Genomic DNA, 24,475 nt, shown 5'->3' on the forward strand with positions numbered 1-24,475 from the left:
AACAGTAAAGGGGAAATTAGAAATAAATATGAAGAAGTATATAATATTACATTATGTTTTATTAGCAACATTAAAAACTACATACATTTATTTAAAATCAAAAATCATAGACAGCTCTTAAATCTCCTGAAAGTAAAACTTGCATTGACTACTTGGCACAAGTGCTCCTAAACTTCTTCAACAGGCATCAACGTTGTTTATTTATACAAATTAAAACACACACAAGGTGCAAGCAAACATTAAAACACAAACAACTACAACACAATACGAAATAAAAACGTACAAAACATTTACATATAAAAACGAATTCTACGTGGACAGTACAACAAACATGTATGTACACTGTACACATTAAAACTCAAGACAATACAGCAAAGTCATATACACAATAAAAGGAGTTCTCAAGTTTTACATGCACAATTACATAACACAAAGAGCAATCAAGGAAATGTGCTCGAGAGGATGACACGCACAAGCCCAAGTCTTCGCGAGTTAAAGCTACACAACGACAGTGTGGCAACTGCCAAATACCATATCGCCTTACTACCAACAAATAAAACGCACGGCAATTAGTCCGACAAGCAATAATACAATATAGTAAAAGTCGTAAGCGATTAAATGTGCAACATAATGTAAACTCTTGATAACCTTTTTTATAATGACGTAGAAATATGTAAAAGAAGGTTGGTTTCGTGGTAAATGACTGAATGAATGAAATCCGCCCTTAAATCAACAAATCTTAGTAAGTATCGTTATAAAGAGTTTACACTGCATGTTATTCCACAAGCATTCATCAAATTAATTGTCAAATGTCCCCAAATATACTCGTATACAAATAAATATAAATATATAAGTATATATTTAGGGACCTTTGACAACGGCATGTAATTAATCGAAATAAAATCTCAAAACTGATGTAAGACGTTGCAGGTTCATGCTACCTGCATCTCGCGAGCATGAAGTGTAAACAAGTTGATAACACGCACCCATCTTGAAACACGCACAACGACCGAAAATAAAATTAACGATTTTGTATATTCCACACAGGATTACCTATTAATAAAACACTAAACACGATAATAATAACTAAATGAAGTCGATGGGCGATCGAAATGAACGCGATTTACCGAATAATAAACTCAAAATAAAACGATAACAGCCGCGAGAAATTCGTCCGAACCAACCAACGACCGGTACAAAACTGCGTTGAGGACACCGCGCAGCACAATCAGAGGCGGCACGAGAGAACACGCGATAAGTCACTATTTGCAACAAACAAGGTCGCATGCAGAATAGCCAACTTGGAGAATTCAATTAGTTTGCAAAACAGGGGCAAACTTTAGCGGCCATTTTAAGGCAGTTACAACCAAATTTTGGGGGGGTTCAGGGGTGCATTTTAAAAATGCACTCTTTCCCTATAATAAAAAAGAGAAATAACTAAAATATGACAAAGGGTTCCCGGGATATGGCCAGTTTTCCACCGCGTGTTTTGAAAATTGCAAGAAAAGGGCAAACTTTAGCGGCCATTTTGAGGCAGTTACGACCGAATTTCGCGAGGGTTTCGGGGTGCACTTTAAAAATGCACTCTTATCCTATCTTAAAATCGAGAAATAACTAAAATGTGACAAAGGGCTCCAGTTTTCCACCGCATGTTTTGAAAATTGCAAAAAAAAGGGCAAACTTTAGCGGCCATTTTGAGACAGTTACGACCGAATTTCGCGAAATTTCAGGGGTGCATCTTAAAAATGCACTCTTACCCTATAATAAAATCGAGAAATAACTCAAATATGACAAAGGGTTCCCGATATATGGCCAGTTTTCCACCGCGTGTTTTGAAAATTGCAAAAAGAGGGAAAATTTTAGCGGCCATTTTGAGGCAGTTACGACCGAATTTCGCGGGGGTTCAGGGGGTGCATCATAAAAATACACTCTTACCCTACAATATAATCGAGAAATAACTAAAATATGACAAAGGGTTCCCGAGACATGGCCAGTTTTCCACCGCGTGTTTTGAAAATTGCAAAAAAGGGAAAATTTTAGCGGCCATTTTGGGGCAGTTACGACCGAATTTCGCAAGGGTTCCGGCACTCTTAGCCTATAATAAAATTGAAAAATAGCTTAAATATGAGAAAGGGTTCCCGAGATATGGCCAGTTTTCCACCGCGTGTTTTGAAAATTGCAAGAAAAGGGGAAACTTTAGCGGCCATTTTGAGGCAGTTACGACCGAATTTCGCGAGGGTTCAGGGGTGCACCTTAAAAATGCACTCTTATCCTACCTTAAAATCGAGAAATAACTAAAATATGATAAAGGGCTCCCGAGATATGGCCAGTTTTCCACGGCCTGTTTTGAAAATTGCAAGAAAAGGGCAAATTTTCGAGGTCATTTTGAGGCTGTTACGACCGAATTTCGCGGGGTTTCAAGGGTGCATCTTAAAAATTCAAATCATGAAATTATTATTTCTTATACTAAAAGATTGATGGATTTTACATCAAATATTTAATTTAATTTGAACATATATTGCTATACTATTTAGGTATATATTTTAGCAATGAACAATTCCAACTGAATTCTAAAGAAAATTTATACTAAAATGAAAGGCTCGTAAAAACATTTTGTTGCAACTTCAGTAGAAGAAATTATAAATTTCAACTGACAGTTTTCTGCAGAAAATTATCACATTTGACCAAATTACGGGTAAGCTATGAGTCCAAGAGTAAAATTTGATTTAAATAAAATGTTCAGGGTCATTTCTTACAGGTACATTCAATATAAAAAGTTTAAATTTACAAATTCAATTTTTCTGTAGAAAATGTGACAACACATTTGATCAAATTGCAGGAAAACTATAAGTCCAAGAGTAAAATTATATTAAAATAAAATGCTCAGGGAGACCTTCTATAAGAACTTCCGAAATAAAAAGTTTAAATTTATAAATTTAATTTTTCTCCGAAAAATGAAAGTTAAAGCTGGGAGTCCTAGACTAAAATTTTACTATGATAAAGTGTTCAGAGCTACGTTTTTTCATTTAAACGTCGTTCTGAACATCCGTAATAAAAGGTTTGAATTTCCATTTTCAAATTTCCTGCGGAATGCTTGGCCGAACTTTCCGCAAAAAGAAGTTTAAGATATTCATTCTCTAATTGCAGGAATCCGTAAAATCGAAAAATAGATACTATGAACGATGAAAAATTTCACTCACCAATGTGTCGAACACCGTAAATCAAATGCGAGTAGATACTGAAATAAACAAGAAACAAAACATTAGTTATACAGTTTCGGACAATGTTGAAATGAATCCGAGTTTCGGAGGAACCCAAACCTTGCCTTAAAAATTGTCTTATTTGCCATAATTATTTAAATAATAATATTTACCAGTCGTGTTCTGCTGAAGACAAAAATGGTTCGCACAACTTCAAAATATTATTTACAATCACACAACATGGCCGACTGGCGTCCGACGGCAAGCGATCCCAGATACACGCGAAACTAATAAACACACAAAACATTGAATTCCGAAGATTCCACACGCGATAAATATTTAGCGACTAAAACCCGTCTATTAACACTAAATTCCAGCAAATATAACGCGATATAACGAATTTACAACACGAAACACGAATATCAATGTAAGTATTAGTACTTATCGCATGAAGTAAGAGTTGCGTGCCGGCCACACTACATCTGGGCAAGTCGACTTTCACTCGCAGGAATATTTTTAGCGAAAAAATGTATTATTGTGCCATCTGAGGTTACTTTTGAGTACTTCAAGGAAATACAAAGTGTATCAAAATGTGTGGCGTGCATATGAGGCAGTGAGTAGTGATGTGCCAACTCAGAAAAAACAAAACTCGATTTAACCCGAGTTAAAATCCACGCAACTCGGGTTGAACTCGAATTACGTAACTCGAGTTAACTGGAGGGTCAAGTAAATGTTTTTTTGAGTTTTTTCCAAATTATTCCCTCAGTTTGGCATAAATGACAACTCTGCCAGTGAGTGATTGGCTATGAGTCAGTGTATGGTCACGCACTTAAGTGGCAGTGGCCGTGTGTCAAACGTACACGCAACTGCGCATGCACCACCCTATCTAAACGAATAGCAATTTAAAAAATTGAAGAATTTGTATTGTTTACACCACGTATACACCGTTTACACGGTGCCAATTAAAGGTACTTGTGCCAGTTTATGAAGATGCCCTCTGGGCGAAACATGTTAACTCAAAATATAAAAATTGTAAATCCAATATTCACGTAAAGTTATAAATAAATATTTTCAAATGCTTGTGCCAATTGGGTTGCCTAAGGTTATTTTGTTTCATGGGTATCATTCTCTCATTCGATGGATTTGAAATTGAATTGCATACCACGCTCCTGCGCCACAGCCAGTTGCTGCGAAGCAGAAATATGGCGGAAGACAAAGTATCAACAACAGATTCAACTGAAATTAAGAAAGAAGTCGAACCAAAGCAAGCACAAAATGAAGAGGATGGTGAAAGTGGCGAAGAACAACCATTAGATATTGGCGAACATTATGTTGTTCAGCGTTCAGACGAGACTTGGCGTATGTATAATATATAACCTCAAAGAATACCTTAGTCACAATTACAAAATATTGCATATTCTATTTATTTTTATTACATTTCAGATCCCGCTGAAATTATTCAAACACGTTTCAATGATACCGAGCAACAGTATGAATACTATGTGCATTATGAAGGACTTAATAGAAGATTGGATGAATGGGTACAGCTTTTAATTAAGTTTAATTTTTATTGTGATCACAAAATAATTGAATTTGTATAAGTTTAGGTTCCAAGATCCAGGGTAATGTCATCTCAATTTAATATGGATGCAAAGATGAGTGAAAAAATGTGGAAAGAGATACCAGTTGCTTCAGATGTTCTGACAGACACTGATCGGAAAATTACGAGAAATCAAAAGAGGAGGCATGATGAAATTAACCATGTACAAAAAACGTTAGTTAAACTTACCAGAATATCTCATTTTCCTATTAATACTAATGTGTATTATTATCAGGTATGCAGAGATGGATCCCACAACTGCAGCTCTTGAAAAGGAACATGAACAGATAACAAAAGTTAAATATATTGACAGAATTCAAATTGGGCGATTTGAAATTGACACTTGGTATTTTAGTCCATACCCTGAAGAGTATGGGAGTCAAAATAAACTTTGGATATGTGAATATTGCTTAAAGTACATGAGGCTCGAAAAAAGTTACCGGTATCATATGGTATGTAGTATTTAATGAAATTTTTGTACATTATTATTGATTTTAAATGGTTTTTCCAGGGCGAGTGTACATGGAGGCAACCAGTGGGTAAAGAGATTTATAGGAGAGGAACACTATCAGTTTATGAAGTGGATGGTAAAGATCATAAGGTGTGTAATAATTCTTCTTTTTGTTTTCAATTAATTTAATTGATTTTCCTATTTTAGATTTATTGTCAAAACTTGTGCTTACTTGCAAAGTTGTTTTTGGATCATAAAACATTGTATTTTGATGTGGAACCATTTTTGTTTTACATTTTGTGTGAAGTGGACAAGCAGGGAGCACATATTGTGGGATATTTTTCGAAGGTGAGTACTAAATTAGAAGTTTTGTTTTGTTTTTTAATCTGGAATTTGAAATTGTTTTTATGTTGCATGTTATTTTTTATAATTTCCACAATTTTAACCCAAATTTATTCTAACTTTGCTTCGGGATATTATCTGGCTACAGATTCCACTCCGTTAGTAAAATCTTCTTTCTTTTATTGGTGTTATTGATTAATTGTTAATATTGTATTATTCCCGTTTTTATAGTTCTTTTTAAACATTTATCATGTTGTCTTAAAAGTTTTGTACCTTTAACAATTACTTTTTTGCAAGTAATAGAATAATAACAATTGGTTTTAAAATATAGGAAAAGGAATCTCCCGATGGAAATAATGTTGCCTGCATCTTAACACTACCGCCGTATCAACGACAAGGTTACGGCAAATTACTTATAGCGTTCAGTTATGAACTGTCGCGAAGAGAAGAGACTGTGGGCAGTCCGGAACAGCCGCTTAGTGATCTGGGCAAGCTTAGTTATCGAAGTTACTGGAGCTGGGTGTTGCTAGAAATTTTACGCGACTTTCGCGGCGGCACTCTGAGCATAAAGGATTTAAGCCAGATGACAAGCATCACACAAACGGACATCATTTATACGTTGCAATGTATGAACATGGTCAAGTATTGGAAAGGACAACATGTTATTTGTGTGACGCCCAAGTTGGTGGAGGAACATATCAAATCGAGTCAATACAAACGCCCACGACTTTGCGTGGACAGTGGTGCGTTGAGATGGACACCTAGGCGGCATAACAAAGTTGGTGCCAAGAAATAACTAAGACGCTTCGTAATTTATTGATGAACCGAAGAATTTAAATCTATATGTTACGAATTTCTCATAACATAATGTCAAAACACAATTCATTTTAAAATAAAACTACATGAACACAAACTACATAAGTCCAATATGCTTTGTACGTACATTTACGGGCTAATGTGTACATTACCCTTAGGGTCTTGGTAAATGTAGGCAGAAGGCATTAAAAATTGCGGCATTTAAGGACGAGAAATTTCCGTAGTGCCTAATACAGGTACATGTATATCTAGAAAGGCCTAAATTTGGAAAAATCCAGATTTCGACATGGTGCCCGAATGCTTAAGTTTATAACAGCTATTAAGTATATCTCTTGCGGGTTGTACGGATAATAAAAACAATTCCACATCAATGCTCTGCAAAGTAACAAATGCACTTCTATAAATTTAAAGATACGGTTAGCTTTAATTCATGTGGCGGTGATTGTGAATATAGAGTATTAATGTACGTTCAATGTACATTTACATATGGGACATGTACATTGAATCGACATTCACTAAATACCGTGGGTAATGTATACATTTTCCAGTCAAATTCACCGGAATGTATTTGACTTTGCGGGGAAGAAGTTCTATAATACAAGATCATTTCTTCGGGTTTGTCTTGGGTTCGTCGTATAAGGTCGGAAGCAGGGGCGTAGCTACCGCCGTATTTGCCGTATCAATTATACGGGGCCCCCGGGCCACGGGGACCCCCAAAGTGTGTAAGGAAAAACCTTTACCTCCATATAAGGGCCCCCAAAAAAATTTTTATACGGGGCCCCGACAAGGCACGCTACGCCTGGTCGGAAGTCTCATGACGGTGGTCGCTCGCCATTGCAGAGGCGCAAACTACAAATTATGTTTACGACATATCAAACCCAACATGGCAATAATCGCTTGCGGTGCAACTCGAAAGTCATAAACCTCCCAGAGAACAAACGATTGAGAGTAAGTCGGTAGTTTCGGTTTTTCCAGGGCTACCTATTTTACTATTAAGGAGTATATAATAAATGCATCTTATCCAGGTACACTGGATTTCAGTTACGTGCACATAATCAGCAATAATTTTTGATAGGTAAAATTTGCAATTTTACCGACATTCAAAACGAACCGGCAAAATATATTTTAATCATATATAAAGCATCGCAGGCTTATATGCAAATGTACCATTCTGCTTGTTATTTCGTTATCGTTAAAATTATTCAGTCTGGTCATAATGACTCAACAGCCAAGCGTGTCGAAAACAATCGAAATATCTACACCAATATTAATATTTCAAGATTATTGTTTGAGAATAAATTATTGAAATTTTAACAACTAAGTATATGAAAAACAATATTGAAAATTTATGTAGAATACTAAAATTGCGTTTCGTTTGAAAAGTGCAATACGCAAAGACCACTCCGCTGAAGATACAAGAATAATATATTGTATAGGTACGTGTAGTTTTTCATGAATTAATAAATTTGCACGTAGGTCAGCGCAAAATCATTTCACTTTTTACGCTCATCTTAATTTAGTAAGCGTAATAAACGAGACCGCAAAAGATAAAATTTAGGCACTGTTATTGAAACAACGAGAAATTGAATTAATAACATTCCAAACAGTTCATACCTTTAGAAAAAAAAAGTTGCCTTCTTGGCTACAATAAGGGTGGTTACTCCCTACATTTTGAATACACAAGACACCAGTGTTTACTCAACCTTGAGACAACAGATGACAATGGCTAGAAAACGTTATCACACCAAGATAGGGCAAACGAGCGGGAAGTACACATTTCGACGCATTCGACCGTGCGCAACGAATTTTTAAATAGCATATGTTTTCTTCTGTCTCGCGCTTACTTCCACCGCCACACGGGCACCGGCGTTCCGCTCACCGCACTGTATTCAACAGGTGATGTTGCTCAGCTCGGTCGCTCAGTCAGTTACCGGTACACCGTGTTCGTTGGCGCATTGATCGTGACCTGCGCTATCGACTCAAGTCTACCGTCTGCGGATTAGAAAGACGCGCGCTTTTCTTCCGATTTGCATTTGGCAACAATTCAACAAGTACTTAATTTGTTGTAATGTCTCTACTGACAATCTCATATTAATACATGGAAAATGTTAAGTATGCTTGACTTTAAGTGTGTGACAGAAAAAAAATAACAAGGAAACTTTATAAACAAGTACGCAATTTAAAAAGTTTATCTTTATGGTGTTTTTGTTGTTTTCTCCGGTGTGGGTTGTAAGTGATTGTGCATGCCGTGTTCAATTACCGCACGCATTGTACTGGTGAATATTTGCGTGAAGTGCACTCAAAAAAAGGATTAATATTGGAGGCTCAGCCCAAAACAGGATAGGGAAATTTCATGTAGGGAATAAGTTACTTGTGTACGATGCAAAGATTCTTTACTGGATGTCAAACGTTTAAGGTAAGCACCAATATGTTTAATATTATAGCTATTTTTCTTAATAAAAGTACGAATCAATTATGCAGTCCAATTACGAATGATACGGAATTGTTGTATCCAACAATACAGAATAATGCATTTCTTTATTCACACAAAAGTAAATAAAAATAAGATAAATATATTAAAATAATCTTCGTACTGCAATATTTGTAATAACAGGATGCGTTATATCACAAATCCTTCATATTATTTTTTGACAATTGCATCCAGTCTACCCAATTACATCGAAAATATATTTTAATGGAACTCCGAGTACATGTTTGACTTGCGTGCTGTTTGGGAAGTTTAAATTGCTTAAATAATGAGTTATTAGCAAAGCTATAAACAATTTGACAAATCACAAGCAAAATAGTTATGTAACTCAGCAAATTTGAAGGCAAAATAGGCGCAATGAAGCAAACGCAAGCAAAAAAACAAGTCAACCTACTCCATTTGCCAAAATGAACAACAGTCAACGATTCAATGCAAGAAAAAGTCGCAAACGACTTCAAAGACCAAATTTGTAAAACTAATTCGAATAAATGTTCAAATTTAATTGGACACACACATGTTTCAACACTATAAAACATTTACTCATTTGATACGAACATTGAATTGAACACCTATTCATAAAAATGGAATTGACCGAGCACATGATGAAGAGATTACGCAAGTATGCGCTTTTTTCATCTTTAGTATTCACCGTGGTTCGGCAAAAAGGCTATAAAATTAAATAGCCACAATCAAGGTTGTGCATTGTTTTTGGTTAACTGGGTTATATCTTTGACTCTAAATATGGTCCTGCTTGAAAACCATCAGAGTTCCAAGTATTAAGAGGTTTGCTTGTAAATCAAAAAAGAAAAATGTAAATTTGGCTAATAATTATGATGTAAAGTTAATTATTGTAATTGGCCGTATTTAAGTGTTAACTTCCTCTTTGGTTTGGGCACAATTCTAATTCCATATTTATAGGAATGCATTGTTAAGAATGTCAAGATAATCTCTGTTATTTGTTTATCGCAAAATTAATTTTCTAGGGCTTAATAGACTCATGACCATAATTATCTGCAATTATATGTTAATAAGATTTATTAGCAGTTTTAGCTAAAAGCGGGGCATTGTAATTGCAGTATCATTATAATGGTAAATCTCGTCTCGTAAATCAGTATTCATTTAGTAGATGCATTAAGATTGTTACTATGTAGAAATAATTCATTTTTACTGTAGATCATTTTACTTAGACTGTAATCAAGTTTCAATGAAAAATGAGCAGTTATAAATATTGTAGATTTATCAAAAGAGGTGTAATACTAATTTACCCCTTTTTTATTGTTCAAGTTGTGGTTCACATAAAGCACCTCTGTACATCGGGTATTATTATTTCGGGTATTATTTGGGTACACTTTTAATAATATTGGCAGTCGATCTTATTATATTAAATTTTAAGCAAAGTTTTATTTTATTTTTGCACGTATTGCGTTAATTTCATTTTCAATTGGGAATACACTGTTTTGCTCTATCAAATATTTATAATTTGTCTGACAACAAATAAAAGCGCTAATGACAGTTCATTTGTATTCAATTCACATTTAATTTAAGAAATTATTAAGTGCTAATGTAAGTTGCAAATTGATGTTTATTATTATTGCGAAGTGCTATTGATTTATAACATGCTGTGAATATTAATGGATGATACTTGAAGTCATGTAAGGTATGGGTATGTGGATAAGATCTTAAAAATTTCATTTTCAAACAATGTTTTGATGCTTCTGATTTGGATAAATGGTCAGATATGTGCCGAAAATTATTAAGTCGTGTCACCAAAACCACAATTCGTGATCATAATTAATAAATAATCAGATATTACGCAATAACTTATCAGTGACCATCATTGCGACAATGATAATGAGATTTGTTATGTTTTTACAAAACTTTTCTCAAGGTCCTTCCTCTTGGTATTTTACCCTGCAATTTTTTTATTCTATTATCCTATATTTCTTCTCGTATTATAATTTGAGACGCTTTTACCAGGTTAAAGTATGACACACAATTCATTGAATTAAATTTGTGGTTACTAAAAGTGGACTATAATAATAACATCCGTAATACTTTCGATTTTGATTGTCATAAATGTAACTCCATAACACTAAAGACTTTTACTTTATTTTCGATCAAAATCTTAAATAAAAATTAAATTGGTTGGTTTACAAATACGCTTATTACCAATTATGTGTGCTTATGTGTACAATTGCAACAATTTAACAACATTCGAAATTACTCAAATATAAAGTCGTCTATTTTATGCATGACTCATGAAACGCGCAGATATGGAACAAATGCTAACTGCAAGTGCGTACGAACAGGTACTCAATCGGAACAAGCATTTCAAACAGTTTAATAACGTTGCTGATTGTGATTTCTCGTATGTTGTGAACATGCTTGCCACTGTGGTAATTATCTCCACGAGCTTGATTAATAATTAATTAACCGTTAATAATAAACGGTCAGCGAGCACAGACCACAAAGGAATAACGACATTCAACGTTCTTGTGCACGGTGCTTGCAACTGTCACAGGTCTATGATAGTTTATTGACATTACTTTGATTGTAACGTAATTCAGCTTGTAATTGTTGCTATTTGCATTGGGAATTGCTCTAAAAATAGATAGCCCACTTAATGGATATTTGTTTCAGCTCAATAAAAGTTTTGGTGGTGCCATTGGCATAAAAAGTTTTTTTTTTTCTTTAATCGCCAAAATACGAGTACTTTGGGTTGTATTGAATTGAACAAACTCAAACTTAAGCATTGTAATTGTAAAATACTAATAAGTGAATCGGGATATTTAATTTGTGTCACAATGATAGTCGGTATTAATGTAGGTATTAATATGTCCTATAACAAAGAAAGTGCATGGATATGGTTAGAATGATTCTATGTAAACATTTTGACTTGGAATGATTTACGAGTACTTTTGGTTGATTACACTGAGCGTGTGACATCCATTAAGAGTTCTAACATTTTTTTCAACTTGGTCATTTAGCTTTTTTAAAAGTATTTGTTGACAACACGTATCTATAGATACAATAGCGAGATTCTACTGAAAGGCAGTATTATTGTATTAAATATTAGTGATATAATTTGAAATTAGCTGGAAAAAATATTTGCAATTTTTCCTTAAGAGTTAATTTTGAGCACTAAATAGCAAATACTCGATATTTACCTTGTCAAAGTAAATTCTTGAGTTTTGCCTCTCAGGGTAAACACCCAATTTATACATATTTATACATATAAATGTATATGTGGAGCTACGACATAGCATAGATATTTACTTGGCTATGCTATTAAATATAACTTGATCTAATTATTTCAAATAATTAATCTATGATATTGATATTCTTTTATTGAATTTGTTAAATTATTTTCACATAGTTATGTATAAACTACGGCCGGAAAATACTTGTAAATAATTTTACGTTTACCTCGGGTTTCAAGTTTATTTTTACAATTTGAAATAATTACATATCTTGTATCCGTATTACTTTACTTCTTTTATTACAACGTAAGAGTATATCACGCGTTTCTGCTTTATGATTTTATGTAGTTAACTTTAGTGACTACACAGACCGTATTTCACATTCTCATAATAACGTGTTCGTAAAATTACGTGCAAGTCTAGTTGTAACATTATAATAGTTAAAATATACCTAATGTTAGAATGCTGCGTACCTATAGACTATTATAATGTTGTATGAAAGTAAGACATATTCATATTCAGACATATTTAAGATTCGTTATCAGTGCATGAAAATTCATTTTTATATTTGAGCTATGCTTTTATTTTCGTTCAGTATTGCAAAAGTAAAAGTGTTTAAAAATATGATAAACTTAGTCAGAAAATGGAATTCAAAGAAATCGAAAATGAAATGACATTTTGCTGTCTAAAAAATAAATTATGTATATTTCTTTTTGACCTGGATGAAAGTTTGGAATGAAGAATATGTTCACTATTTTATAATACCTAGTTTATGAATTTAAAAAATATGTACGTAAATTATTTCGAATCACATATTTGCTAAATACAATTTATTTCGAGAGATTTCTATTTTGGTGAAGCGCTTTCAATGTTAAAGTCACAGCAGAGATATCACCAAACATTCAATGTCAAATGACATCCATATATCCACAAACACATTTCATACAATTAAAAAAATCTATTGGATTCAGCTTTCTCCGATTTTTTTCACCGTGTCGACCCGAGTCAGTGAGCCAATACGTGCGTTTATTGTTAGTTTTAGGTCTAGTTGACACACAGCCGGTTATTCTATGATGTAGTACTTGCAGACAATTCTGTGCATTCAATATAAAACTATTATTAAATTCAAAAATTAAAAATCCCTAAAATATCAGTATATCATTAGCCTGCCGCAAATCAATTAATTTTTTATTAAATAGGTATAATTTTTAGGTAGTAATTGGGAGAAATTACAAATTTGATCATATTTATACCACATATTTTTAATGACACTAATCTCAGCGATCAATCATCATCTCGCTTAGTTCCAATTTGAAAACTTTCACAAATACACATCTCAAAAAGCTGCACTTTTAGAGCAATTTTGAATACCTACTCATGACCAACATGTTCCATGGCTCTTAGCACATATACACATCAAACAAGGTCACGAATAAACATGATGACAATATTTACTATTAACAAATTAAACAAAAACAAAGAAACATCCGTACTTTAAACGCGCACTCACGGACATTACGGTTTAATTTGAGCCCACAAGAAAACATAATGATCATAATATGACTCTCAAAAAGTTCGTTATCCAAATTGTTTGCATTGTGTATACAATACATGTACCTACGTATGTATTTGAACAATTTATGTGTGGTACACAAGACGTTTTACCAAACACTTCCAGTGTCATTTAATCATGGAAACAACTTGATGTAGCCGGAAAGAAGATGCAGGAATTAGAAGTAGGTATTATTAGCAGCGAAGTGATGATGATAATAATAACAAAAAGAAATGGAGTGAACACAGGTGCGTGTTTGCACGTTTTGGAAAGTTACGCACCGGTAGTTATCTCCATTATTGTGTGCTTAGCTTACATTTGTGATTGCACACACAGTGCATATGCACATCACGTACATGTGCAGTAGGTTAAGGCTATGTTAGAAACTGCAAGGGAAGCATATAGATTAAACGCAGTAAGAAAGTATAAACAATTAATAAAATACTAAATGTTTTGGAAATTGATAATAATTTTAAGATCATCAATAAAATACTATACGTACATAGGAAACTGCTATGGCATGCCAATTTTGTGAGAGCACTTTATTACCAATTTGATAAAATATTTGAAAAATTTGCCAGAGAAACAAAACGATAGCATTAATTCTCACGCATATTGGGTTTGGCAAACATAGCTTAAATTAAAGTGATTAATTGTTAAGTAATATCTAACCAGCAATAAACGGATATACATGATATAACCTGAGTGATTGGTGGCTAATTAAATTTAAGCAACAATTAAATTTTATTACATGCATGTTAATGAACTTTAACGTATGCGAACTTATTTTGTTATAAATTCGGAACAAATAAAAAAGAACACGAAACAACAATTTACACAGGTTTAAAACAAAATTGTTGTGTTTTCGAGGATTTCGTGTTAAAATTAAATTTGAAGCACGTGCGATACATGTTTATTTTGTAAATCAAGTTCTTGTACCGTTATCAGCGCCTTATTAGCACAATTTTCAAACCACGTAGCTTGTAGCAGTTTTACTAGGTGGCATGGTCAGTTAACTGCATTTGGAAGTTAAGTTAGTTAACGTATATACGAAATATGGCGTCCATTTTTAACTAGATTAACAAGATAGACAGGTCTTAACGAGATGCAAGGGTGACAGAAGCCAACAACGTTTATATCTTGTTATAAAACCATATGTTCAACATACAGTTAAACTTATAAGAGTATATTTTTTAATAACAGAAATTAATTTATTAAACCTGTTTTATATATCAACAGTTATTATTTGTGTCTTACAACTTCGTATTTTTTTTGTTTTGATTTGAATGTTCAAAAATCCTTTCTGTTTGTTTACTAAAAAGTGAAATTTCTTGCACGATCATCAGTGTATTCGCTCATCTTTAACTAAATAAATTACATGTGCTCGTACTGCGCACAACAACAAGTTATTACTTAGTTATTATTACCATTTTGATGTTTACTTGTTTTCCTACTTTCTACAGCTACGTATCAACGAAACTTTTGTTTCCAAACTTTTGCCATCAAAAATTATAGTTGATCATTGTTTATTTTTATGTTCCATTCATATCTGATTGTAAAAGTTGGAATAAATAAAAAATGTGCGTAATCATACCTTATATGGGATCAATTTTAAATTTCAAGTCGGCAATAAAATTGATGCTGATTTATCTTGCTATGTTTTGGTTTTGAGTATATAAATTTTAAAATATAGATTAGGGTTTAAACTAGTAATCTGTTACCGCGTTGAATATGAATTCATCTACTACTATTTTTATTTCAATATTTCTGAATCAAATAATTAGATGGTTCAAATAATGTCATAATCAAGATTATTCTGCCGTACTGAATTGGTATATAATAAGAAGAAATTTCTCAGATCATGATTTAGCCGCTGTTCTTGCACGTTTTGATATAAGACTACTGTTTATCTATAGTTGTCATGATAACGGATTTTGTGCGCATTATGCATATTTGAATAAGCAATTTTTTTCTTTTCAAAATTTCTGTTTATTATTATTTTTAAACCCTTAAGCGTATAACACAAATAAAAAGCAAAAAACACGTTTTTATTTGCTACTTTTTTAATGTTCTTGAGTAGGTGAACAGGCGAACGGTGGTTTCGGCTGCAGGAAAAAATTATATACTTGTATGAAAATTAAAGCGGATAAACTTAGCCGAACTCTAGCACTAGTATACTATATGGGCGCCCACAACACATGGTGGTGGAGGTTGCTGAAGCTTGTAAGCCACTTGAAATGCGGTATTATTGCATGATAAGAAATGATTACGCTGCGTTCTGATTGCGGAAGCCGAACGGCCTATAAATTTCCACGTAGCCACCATTCGTGAAGATTAAAATTTATTCAATACATGCTGTTTTATTTTGATTCATATTTATTATTTGTTAGTACAAATTAATAAAATCATAGTGTTTTAATCCGATTAATGTTAATAATATTATATTATAGTACTTCCCTAAACACAAATCATTATTCTCAATAATTATATTTAATTAAATATTATCTGCTTATTCTAAACTCTTAAATAAGTTATTAAGGGATGTTTATTTGCAATGGAGTATAGATCAATATATACGAGACTAGAAAGTGGATCCAATTTTCCGGTGTTGTGTTATTTATGTATGCATGCGCCTGCATACTTTATGATGAATGATCATGGACACAACAATGCATTGCAAATGAAGTGAAGATATTCAAAATATGGGCATGCATAAACTCAAAACGTATTATTACTAAACTCACGCAAAATTACCATTTCTATGAATTTTGAAACACTCAAATTGTGCTAGACAATATAATTTTGGGCAATAATAGAATTATATTCAGTGCTATTTCTAGTGTTCTTAATTTTTAATAATTTAAGTTTGCGTTATTCTCACGTCTAACAGATGGTTACTAATTTTGGTGGATACGATCAACTCATTCCAATCATGAATGATTGATTACAATCTAAGTTGCATTAGTAAAAAATTAAGTCCATCAAGATTATAAATGCAATATGGCTAATAATATTTTGAACTATAGTTTTGCAATGTAAAAAAAATATTTTTTTAAACAGAATATACTCAGTAGTATACCAAACAAAACTTAATTAATTTCTTCCGCGGCAATATACGTGTATTAGTTAATTAAGTTGACCCTGAAGACAGGCAGTAATTATGCCATCAAACACTACAGCACCAAAAACATGGTTCATATGCGTAGATGCATCCGTATGTACTTACTTACTTCCATATTCCATGTGAAGACACAACTGAAAAGACAATTAATGCCTCAATCATTCATTTGGCATTTCATACGTTTTCATTTCTTTCTCATGATCATCTGTCTGTGACTTGTACTCTTGTACAATGATGGTACATATTTGTGGAGGCACAACGTATTAAGGCTGAAACACTCATCAACATGTTGATAGCGTAAATCAACTTGTCTTAGCGAGTGGAAACAAACGAATTGATGGAATGGTAAATTGATGAAATCTCGTATATGTCGGTAAGCGATACTCGTACATCTAAATTTTTCAAAATAACTGATGTTGACTGTTGTTGAGATCTGTAAGTTGTGATAGTTTTGATGAGTTCATTTCACCAAAACGAAAAAAAAAAGATGTTCAACGTAAAATTTTATTATAACAATTACTAAAAGGAGTTTTTATATATTAACGTTTTTATAAATTATTACCATGGTTTATTATGGAAGAATATATTGTCATAAACTGATGTTACCTTGAAGACACTCTGGATAAAGGACACTTATAATTTGACAATTGTCTTAATTTCTTCAAAGTCAAACAAATTCTTTTTTTATATAAAAACAAGTTATAGGTCATAGTAAACACATATAATTATATATTTGATGTCCTGTCTTGGTTTATTCATAATTAAATCCATATAAATAATCATCCTTCCCCTTGTCTTGGAATAATTATCTCCGTCTTGTCACATGTACGAGATATTATAACACCCATTGTGTTTCTACTTGTACACTGCATAAATGTGCAATAAAATTACTTAAAACCGTATCTAACGCTAATTTTCTAATTTTAGTACCACATTTTACGCGCACATTTTCCTCGCGCCGGATGTACAATGGGAAATAATAATAACAATAAATAATTAGTGTTTTGTGATGCCGATTGTCGTGGAAAAATTGTTCCTCCTCGGATACTGCGTTACGGGTGTTTTTCAGTTATCTCGCAGCGTGATGCATACACCACACTACTCGACATACCGATACAGTTTCATTACGGTAAATCTGCACCGAAGCAGCCAGGCTGCGCTGCATTAGAATGTTTTCTTATTATATTAATATTCTTTAGCATTGATACAATGCTTGCCAAACAGATGAACGCAATACTTGATCATGTACATTAGATGGGCGGCTTTGATATTCACCTCTCATTAAATGCTCATTTTTATTTAATATCGTTTTAATATTGAGATGTTACAATTGTTGGTAACTATGGTCGTCATTATTTGTGATATTCTTAAAATCGAAGTATATGCAAAAGTAACGAGAAAATATTTTTTGAAAACTTTCAAATACCTATGAATAGATTGCAAGAAAGGTCTCAGACGTGTTCTCTAAAGACTGCGAAATGGCTGCACCGATTTTGAACATGTTCAATCAGTGTTTAGATCGATCTAACTAAAAATTAATTTTATCAAATTGTTAACTAAAGAATACCTTCACCGATTTTTGTCATCTTTGATTTTTGGATTTGTCTTTGCCTTGATTAGCAAAATAACTATTTCAACGTCAAAAATATTAAAGTACTATTACTCCCATCAAACTTAATTTCCAATATTTTAAAACTTTAAAAAATTAAGAATTGCAGAAGTAGTTTTATTCACGAAATAAAACGAGCTTCAAGTTACTTGACCTACATAAGTATGGTTCAACCCTTTCTTTTGTCCCTTTCAACAATTTAAAGGACCTGTTTGAAAAGTAAACAGAAGAAGCCATTCTAAAATTTACGTGTATACAAGTACTCTATTATGTTTTATACCCACAAAGAATAGTGCCGGTAACATTGTGCTCTGTTTTTATGAACCTTCTCGTAGGTTCGTGCTCGTGAACTCATAGCGCTTGCCATATAAGTACATTTGTCGTGTTATTAACAATTATTACGGAAACACATTAAAGTTAAATGTTATGACTTTTTTCAATACGACAGAGGAAAAATTAAAAGCCAAACTCAACGTTAAAATAAAACGATAACGATTGCGTTATTAATAGCAGTTGCAAGCGAATATTTTTTTATCATGCAGTATTTTTAGGGTGGATATAAAACGTATCATAAAACAATTTTATGTCTCTTTCGCAATAAAATAAAAATATGCGTTCAAAATTTATTTAAAGGAAATAAGAAAAGATAAATATGTTTAAAGGTAAAAATACTAAAAATATACACACGCGAACCAAGAATAATCAAGCATGGAAGATGATTAAGAAATATTTTACAATAATTTCACGCATTCAAAATCGATTTGTTTACACGCATTCAAATCGTCTCGCCGGCGAAAAGGAATTCAATCTATAAATGAACATTCATCGTCATCGGCATCGACTCATTAAAATACCTTCCATCGACTGCCGATGGCATCGTCGCGGTGATTTTGTGAAAGTGATTTTTATACATGCTCGTCGTTTTGGAATCGGTCAAAACTCTCACTGCTTATATTATGCTTTGCATGTTGTACTGTTCCGAAACTGTATATTTGTATCAACCAACATGTTGTTTGCTATTGAATATAGACTATCATCATTAATGCAAATATATTGTTATTATTTATTTGTGGACTGCCGGGTACAATTAAGTGAAACAACAAAAGTAATTGCGACCTTAATTAACGTCGGTATTTCTGGTATATAATAAATGATCATATGAACCACAAAATAATAAATAAATAACAGTTGCGTTTACGAGAGGACTTTCTATTATTTTATTGTAGACTCACAAAAAATCACATTGTCGATATGGGGATATGGAGAGATTGGCACAGTTGAATAAAGCAAATCATCGAATCAGAGGAATGATTTGCTTGATGTGGTCAAGAATAAAATAAAATAGCAACAGCCAGCAGCACCTTTAACGGCGCCGAGTACCATTAGTAATTTGTTGTAGATAGTTTATATGAAAGTAAATTTGTGGGTGTTTAATCTTAATATTCTAGATTTACCTGCAAAGGAAATAAACAGTTAAGCTATATTATATAAATCTACGAGCATATAGATTGAAACTACAACCGAACACAATGCACATAAACAATAATCGAATATTATCTCGGGCCGTGATTCCTACACGTTGATGTTGGCTTTGTTTAAGTGCTCCGCCTACGTGCTTCGAATGGCTATCAACAACCATAAGCAACTTGCAGAGCAAATCTGGGGTTTTATTTTAATTTTATTTTACCTTCTCATTTTGCCATTTAAAACTATATCCATACGCAAATCATTGCTAAGCTAAAATATTAAACAAAATACATATTGGTACATACATATATTTTAAAAAGTAAACTAATTACAACCAGGATATTAGTATATATCGAATATAATTAATAATACAGAAAATTAATTGATTCATCAACGACATTTTTTTTTATTAAATTGATGAGAATATAAATACATCTTATACATTTACGTTTAAATTCTTGTTTGGTAGAAAAAAAGTGTATTTTTTAACTTATTTTCGATTTTTACCAAATCGCTACAACTGATTATATTTATATCATTTGATCATAATCATTTATATACCATAATTGTTAAGCATAGAGTAGAGATTTATTGTTTTTCTTGATAAATGTACAAAAAGAAAACATAAAAGCGAAAACATGTTTTCTGCTCAATATATAAATAAAGCGCCGAATCATTTGGTAGGTTACTTTACGCCAAATTTATTCGCACGGCTTGGTCGAATGAAGTATGACAGGATGTGAGAGTGTTGTTCTTATACTTTGTGCAGGCCATAAAAGTTCACTAGACTATCTATCTGTCTATCTCTCCGTGCAAACGGTCCACCTCCGGTTTGTGTAAAGTTGATATTTATATTCTGCTAGATATTTTATTAGCGCCAAATCAAGTAACAAACATAAAATACACACTTTCAATATATAAATGTAAGTAAAAATTTATTTTTTTATTTGTCTCATTCATATTTTATAATATTAGATTATTTATTCGTATTTCTAGAGTTTATTAAAGGTGTAAAATAGATAAGTACACAGATAAGTAATAAATATGCGAATTTCCGTGTGCGATGTTAACAAAACATTGAAGACATTCGTTGAATGATTAACTTTCATTTGTAAAATGAAATAAATTTCTGGTGACATTTTCTATAGTTAAATTTTATTCAATTGTTTCTTAAGCTATCCGATTATGGGCAGGTCACGCCAGGATCAATGTTTTCTCTTGAATGCATGTAGTACACAATAAATAAACTTTATACTTGAAATTTCACCGATATTGCCTACATGCAGCAACGTCTTCACGCATATTCACGTCGAACGTTTTGCCGATTCAAAGCGCAACTTTCACTGTTTATGCCTCTTTGTGCGCCGACAATTTCCGCAAAAAAGTAAAAGCGAAATGATAATTTTCCAAGTAGTCCATGAAAAAGGTATATAACTTTTATACGATTAGAAATCCCTCGTCGATAAATTATGTGCTAAATTGCTGCATCTGCAAAGACGCATAAAGAAACACGTGTTTATCATCGAGTTGTAATAAAGTTGTAGGCGTGCTTTCGACATGTTATGATCAAATGATCGAGTGCCATTTTATGATGCATTAATTTAATAACTCATCATTAAAAAAGAAACAGTTGGTCAATGTATTTATTCCTGCTGCTTGCAATGAAATGAAAATTAGAAAATTTTGCCAATCAGTGCTAATTGCGTAGTAATAAATCATCGAGTACGAAAAGTAAGGCACATTTATATACTCGTATATAGAAATTTGCAATTGTTGTTGAAAGTGAGCAAGAGAAATTGGAACTTACCTACAATTTAAGGTAATCTTTAATTTAAGTAAAACAATCAGCGACAACAATAAATATATGATTAAGAAACATGTTTTAATTAAATGGGAGAAAGCTTAATGAATACTTATTGAAAATATTTACATTGACAGTTAGTGATAACGTTCTTCATTAAATACTTAATTAAATATTTATTACATCTATAATCTTTATTTGGTGAGAGTTGAATGTTGATGCTTTTCACATTTTATGAATCATTACTTATCTAAATAAATTAATAAATAATTTGAATACTGTTAAATCATGTTAATTCATTAAATTGTCGTTGTAATGCAAAACATTCAATAATTTCAAAAATTTCAAAAATAAAAGTTTTTAAGAATTCTTTTAAGATTTTAAGAATTCCAATTAAATTAGTTCAATGAATATTCTCATATTTCATACATAAACAAAATTTTGTTAAAACGAAGAAGAAATACTTTTAGTACTAAATTGTTAGTAGGTACACATCGGTCTTCGAGGCCATAGGTTAAGAAAAGTGTAGGCAGGAAGAGTGTTAAGGTTCATCTACCTTCCAGTTGAACGAAGCCTGAAGAGGCGAATAAGCAGACTGCTCGGCAAGAACTGACTTTATGTGGCGTCGTACCTAGCCCTTTCTATCGGTCTATCGCATTACAAATTTACGGCCTCGATTTTTAATGCTCGGCGCTTACAACTCCGTGGTATACATTAATCACAATTGCAGAATTCCCAACAACATACCTTCATACTCTCTTTCTAGTGATCGCATCGATGCGCGCAACTCCGAGTGCTCAACTTAATCGAGTTTGGATTTAACCGACAATTAGACAAACATGCAGTACCGCATACCTTCATCTGAGCATGTTGGTATCTTTGGAGGACGATGGCATGCGTTTGTCGAACATTCATTTTTGTAGCACTGTAATCTAAAATATATTTTCTTTTTATTGCATATTCAAAAAATACTGCGTTTATTGCTAATGAATCTCAAGCCAAAAAAAAGTCATTATTAAGCATTTTAGTAATATGTGCCCTTACAATTTGATTTGAAAGAACAACGGGTCTTTTACATCAATGAAAATATTTTATTTTAAAATATTTTACGATAACTTAAAAGTGTACATACATAAAATACAAATTAGTTCTGAAATAAATAAAGGAAATGTATTGTCTGTCTTTAAAATGTGAATTTTAAAAAAATGAATGTTTGCAGTCCTAATGTTATTTTTATTATTATTATTGTTGTATTAATGGATTCGTGCTTGAATTTCAAGGACTAACATTTCGAGGGGAAATTAAAAAATAATCATGTGGGTGAATTTAGCTTTCGTACGTGGTAAACAGTACAGGGGCACTCAAATGTTTCCCTTCCAGTTTGAGCCAAGAACCCACCATGTTTTTCGTTTTACCAAATATAATTTCACTAGTTATACATATATTCACACGCGATACTTGATAACGCTTGCCCTGCCGACCCAAAACACCACACGTCAACTTACCCTCTTTTCCCTTTTCCTGGTATTTTATCTTACAACGTTACATTTCTTCGAATTCAATGTGATTTTCTTCAGGCAGTAGCACTTCTCTAGATTACTTCATCTGATTATTCCATACATTCAATTACCACACAGTAAAATTACTGACTGTATGTTTACTTTGAGGATTATTGCAATCCATTGTTTTTTTTTTTTGTTAATATCACATTTGGAAGGCGAGTAATTTGTATTTTTTCGGAATCCTGCATGCCTATTGTATGCAAGTGTTATTGTTACTGTATGGCGGGGTAATGAAGGGGGGTGAAAAATGGGCAGTTTGCGTGGTGTGTGCTGGTTCGCTACCACCAAACTCGACGTCGTGGATTTTGATGGATCGATTCCACTGTGCGGTCGAATGACTAGCGAACTGCGAACATTAAAGCAGGAACGAAATGAGATTGAACTACGGCAGGTAATAACGTTTCTAGCGGCATGTGTAACGATGCAAAAGTTCGTGCGACATAATGCGACACATCGACACATTGCCCATATACCTACGCTTCAAGAAAATTATTAGCATGAGGAAATTAGTAAATAATAGCAAAGCATAAATAAAGCAAACAAAACGAACAAAAATTTGTTGTTTGACACAATAGGTGCAGAAAATAATTGACTACAAACATGTTTTATTATTGTTATTTTTTGTTGAATGAGTTTCATGTGCAAAAGCACCAATTCAGACCATGTGGAAGATTCCTTGGAAAAAGCAAAGACCTCCACCAACAAGCGAAATATATCGTGTCTGGTATCAGTTGTGGCGATCGAACTCTGCTGGTTCATTCCACTGGTTCCGTGGTTACATTTGTTTCTTGGCTGCCTAGAGAATTATGAAATCTAAGTATGTAGTCCGTTGCTCGTGCGGCGTTGTTGCTTGGTTGGCTTTGGACTTGGTTAATTTCTCTGCCAGTTAGCACGCAGCCGAAAGCACATTATGTTTCTCATTTTCGTGCACACGTCATGCACACCGAGCGCTGACCATAATAATTCGTGAACGCGATGAAAATTTACTTGAAATTGCAAGTGATAAACTTAATTTCATTCGTATAAAAACCTACTTTGCCTAGCTAATGACTTTTTATGTTAATATTTTTGGTTTTTCATTGGAGTATGAAAATTTTACAAGAAATGAAAATGAAGGAATTTTCTTTTATTTAAAGCCATGCATTGTTTCAGAGTTTCGTTTGTATAGACACGCCAATTTCTTTTCCATCACTGCAACTTTGGCATAGTAACTTAATATTCTTTGACCCTAGGAAATATACCGAGGTAATGCATAAGGAAACTTTT

At 32.9% G+C, this 24,475-nt stretch overlaps 1 protein-coding gene across 1 annotated transcript; it reads left to right on the top strand.

Moving 5' to 3' along the window:
• Positions 1–4,333: 4,333 nt before the first annotated feature.
• mof (males absent on the first) lies at positions 4,334–6,506 on the top strand. The gene is made up of 7 exons (XM_065305170.1): positions 4,334–4,559; positions 4,644–4,741; positions 4,808–4,974; positions 5,036–5,252; positions 5,312–5,401; positions 5,459–5,599; positions 5,925–6,506. The coding sequence occupies exons 1-7, from the start codon at positions 4,403–4,405 to the stop codon at positions 6,387–6,389; spliced, it is 1,335 nt and encodes a 444-aa protein (XP_065161242.1). The 5' UTR covers positions 4,334–4,402; the 3' UTR covers positions 6,390–6,506.
• The last annotated feature ends 17,969 nt before the right edge of the window (positions 6,507–24,475 follow it).

The sequence above is a fragment of the Atheta coriaria genome, unplaced genomic scaffold (genome assembly GCF_025399875.1).
Source record: "Atheta coriaria isolate IRGN ID8LTWV9N9 unplaced genomic scaffold, Caltech_Dcor_3.1 hic_scaffold_6_pilon, whole genome shotgun sequence".
Taxonomy (NCBI): Eukaryota; Metazoa; Arthropoda; class Insecta; order Coleoptera; family Staphylinidae; genus Dalotia; species Dalotia coriaria.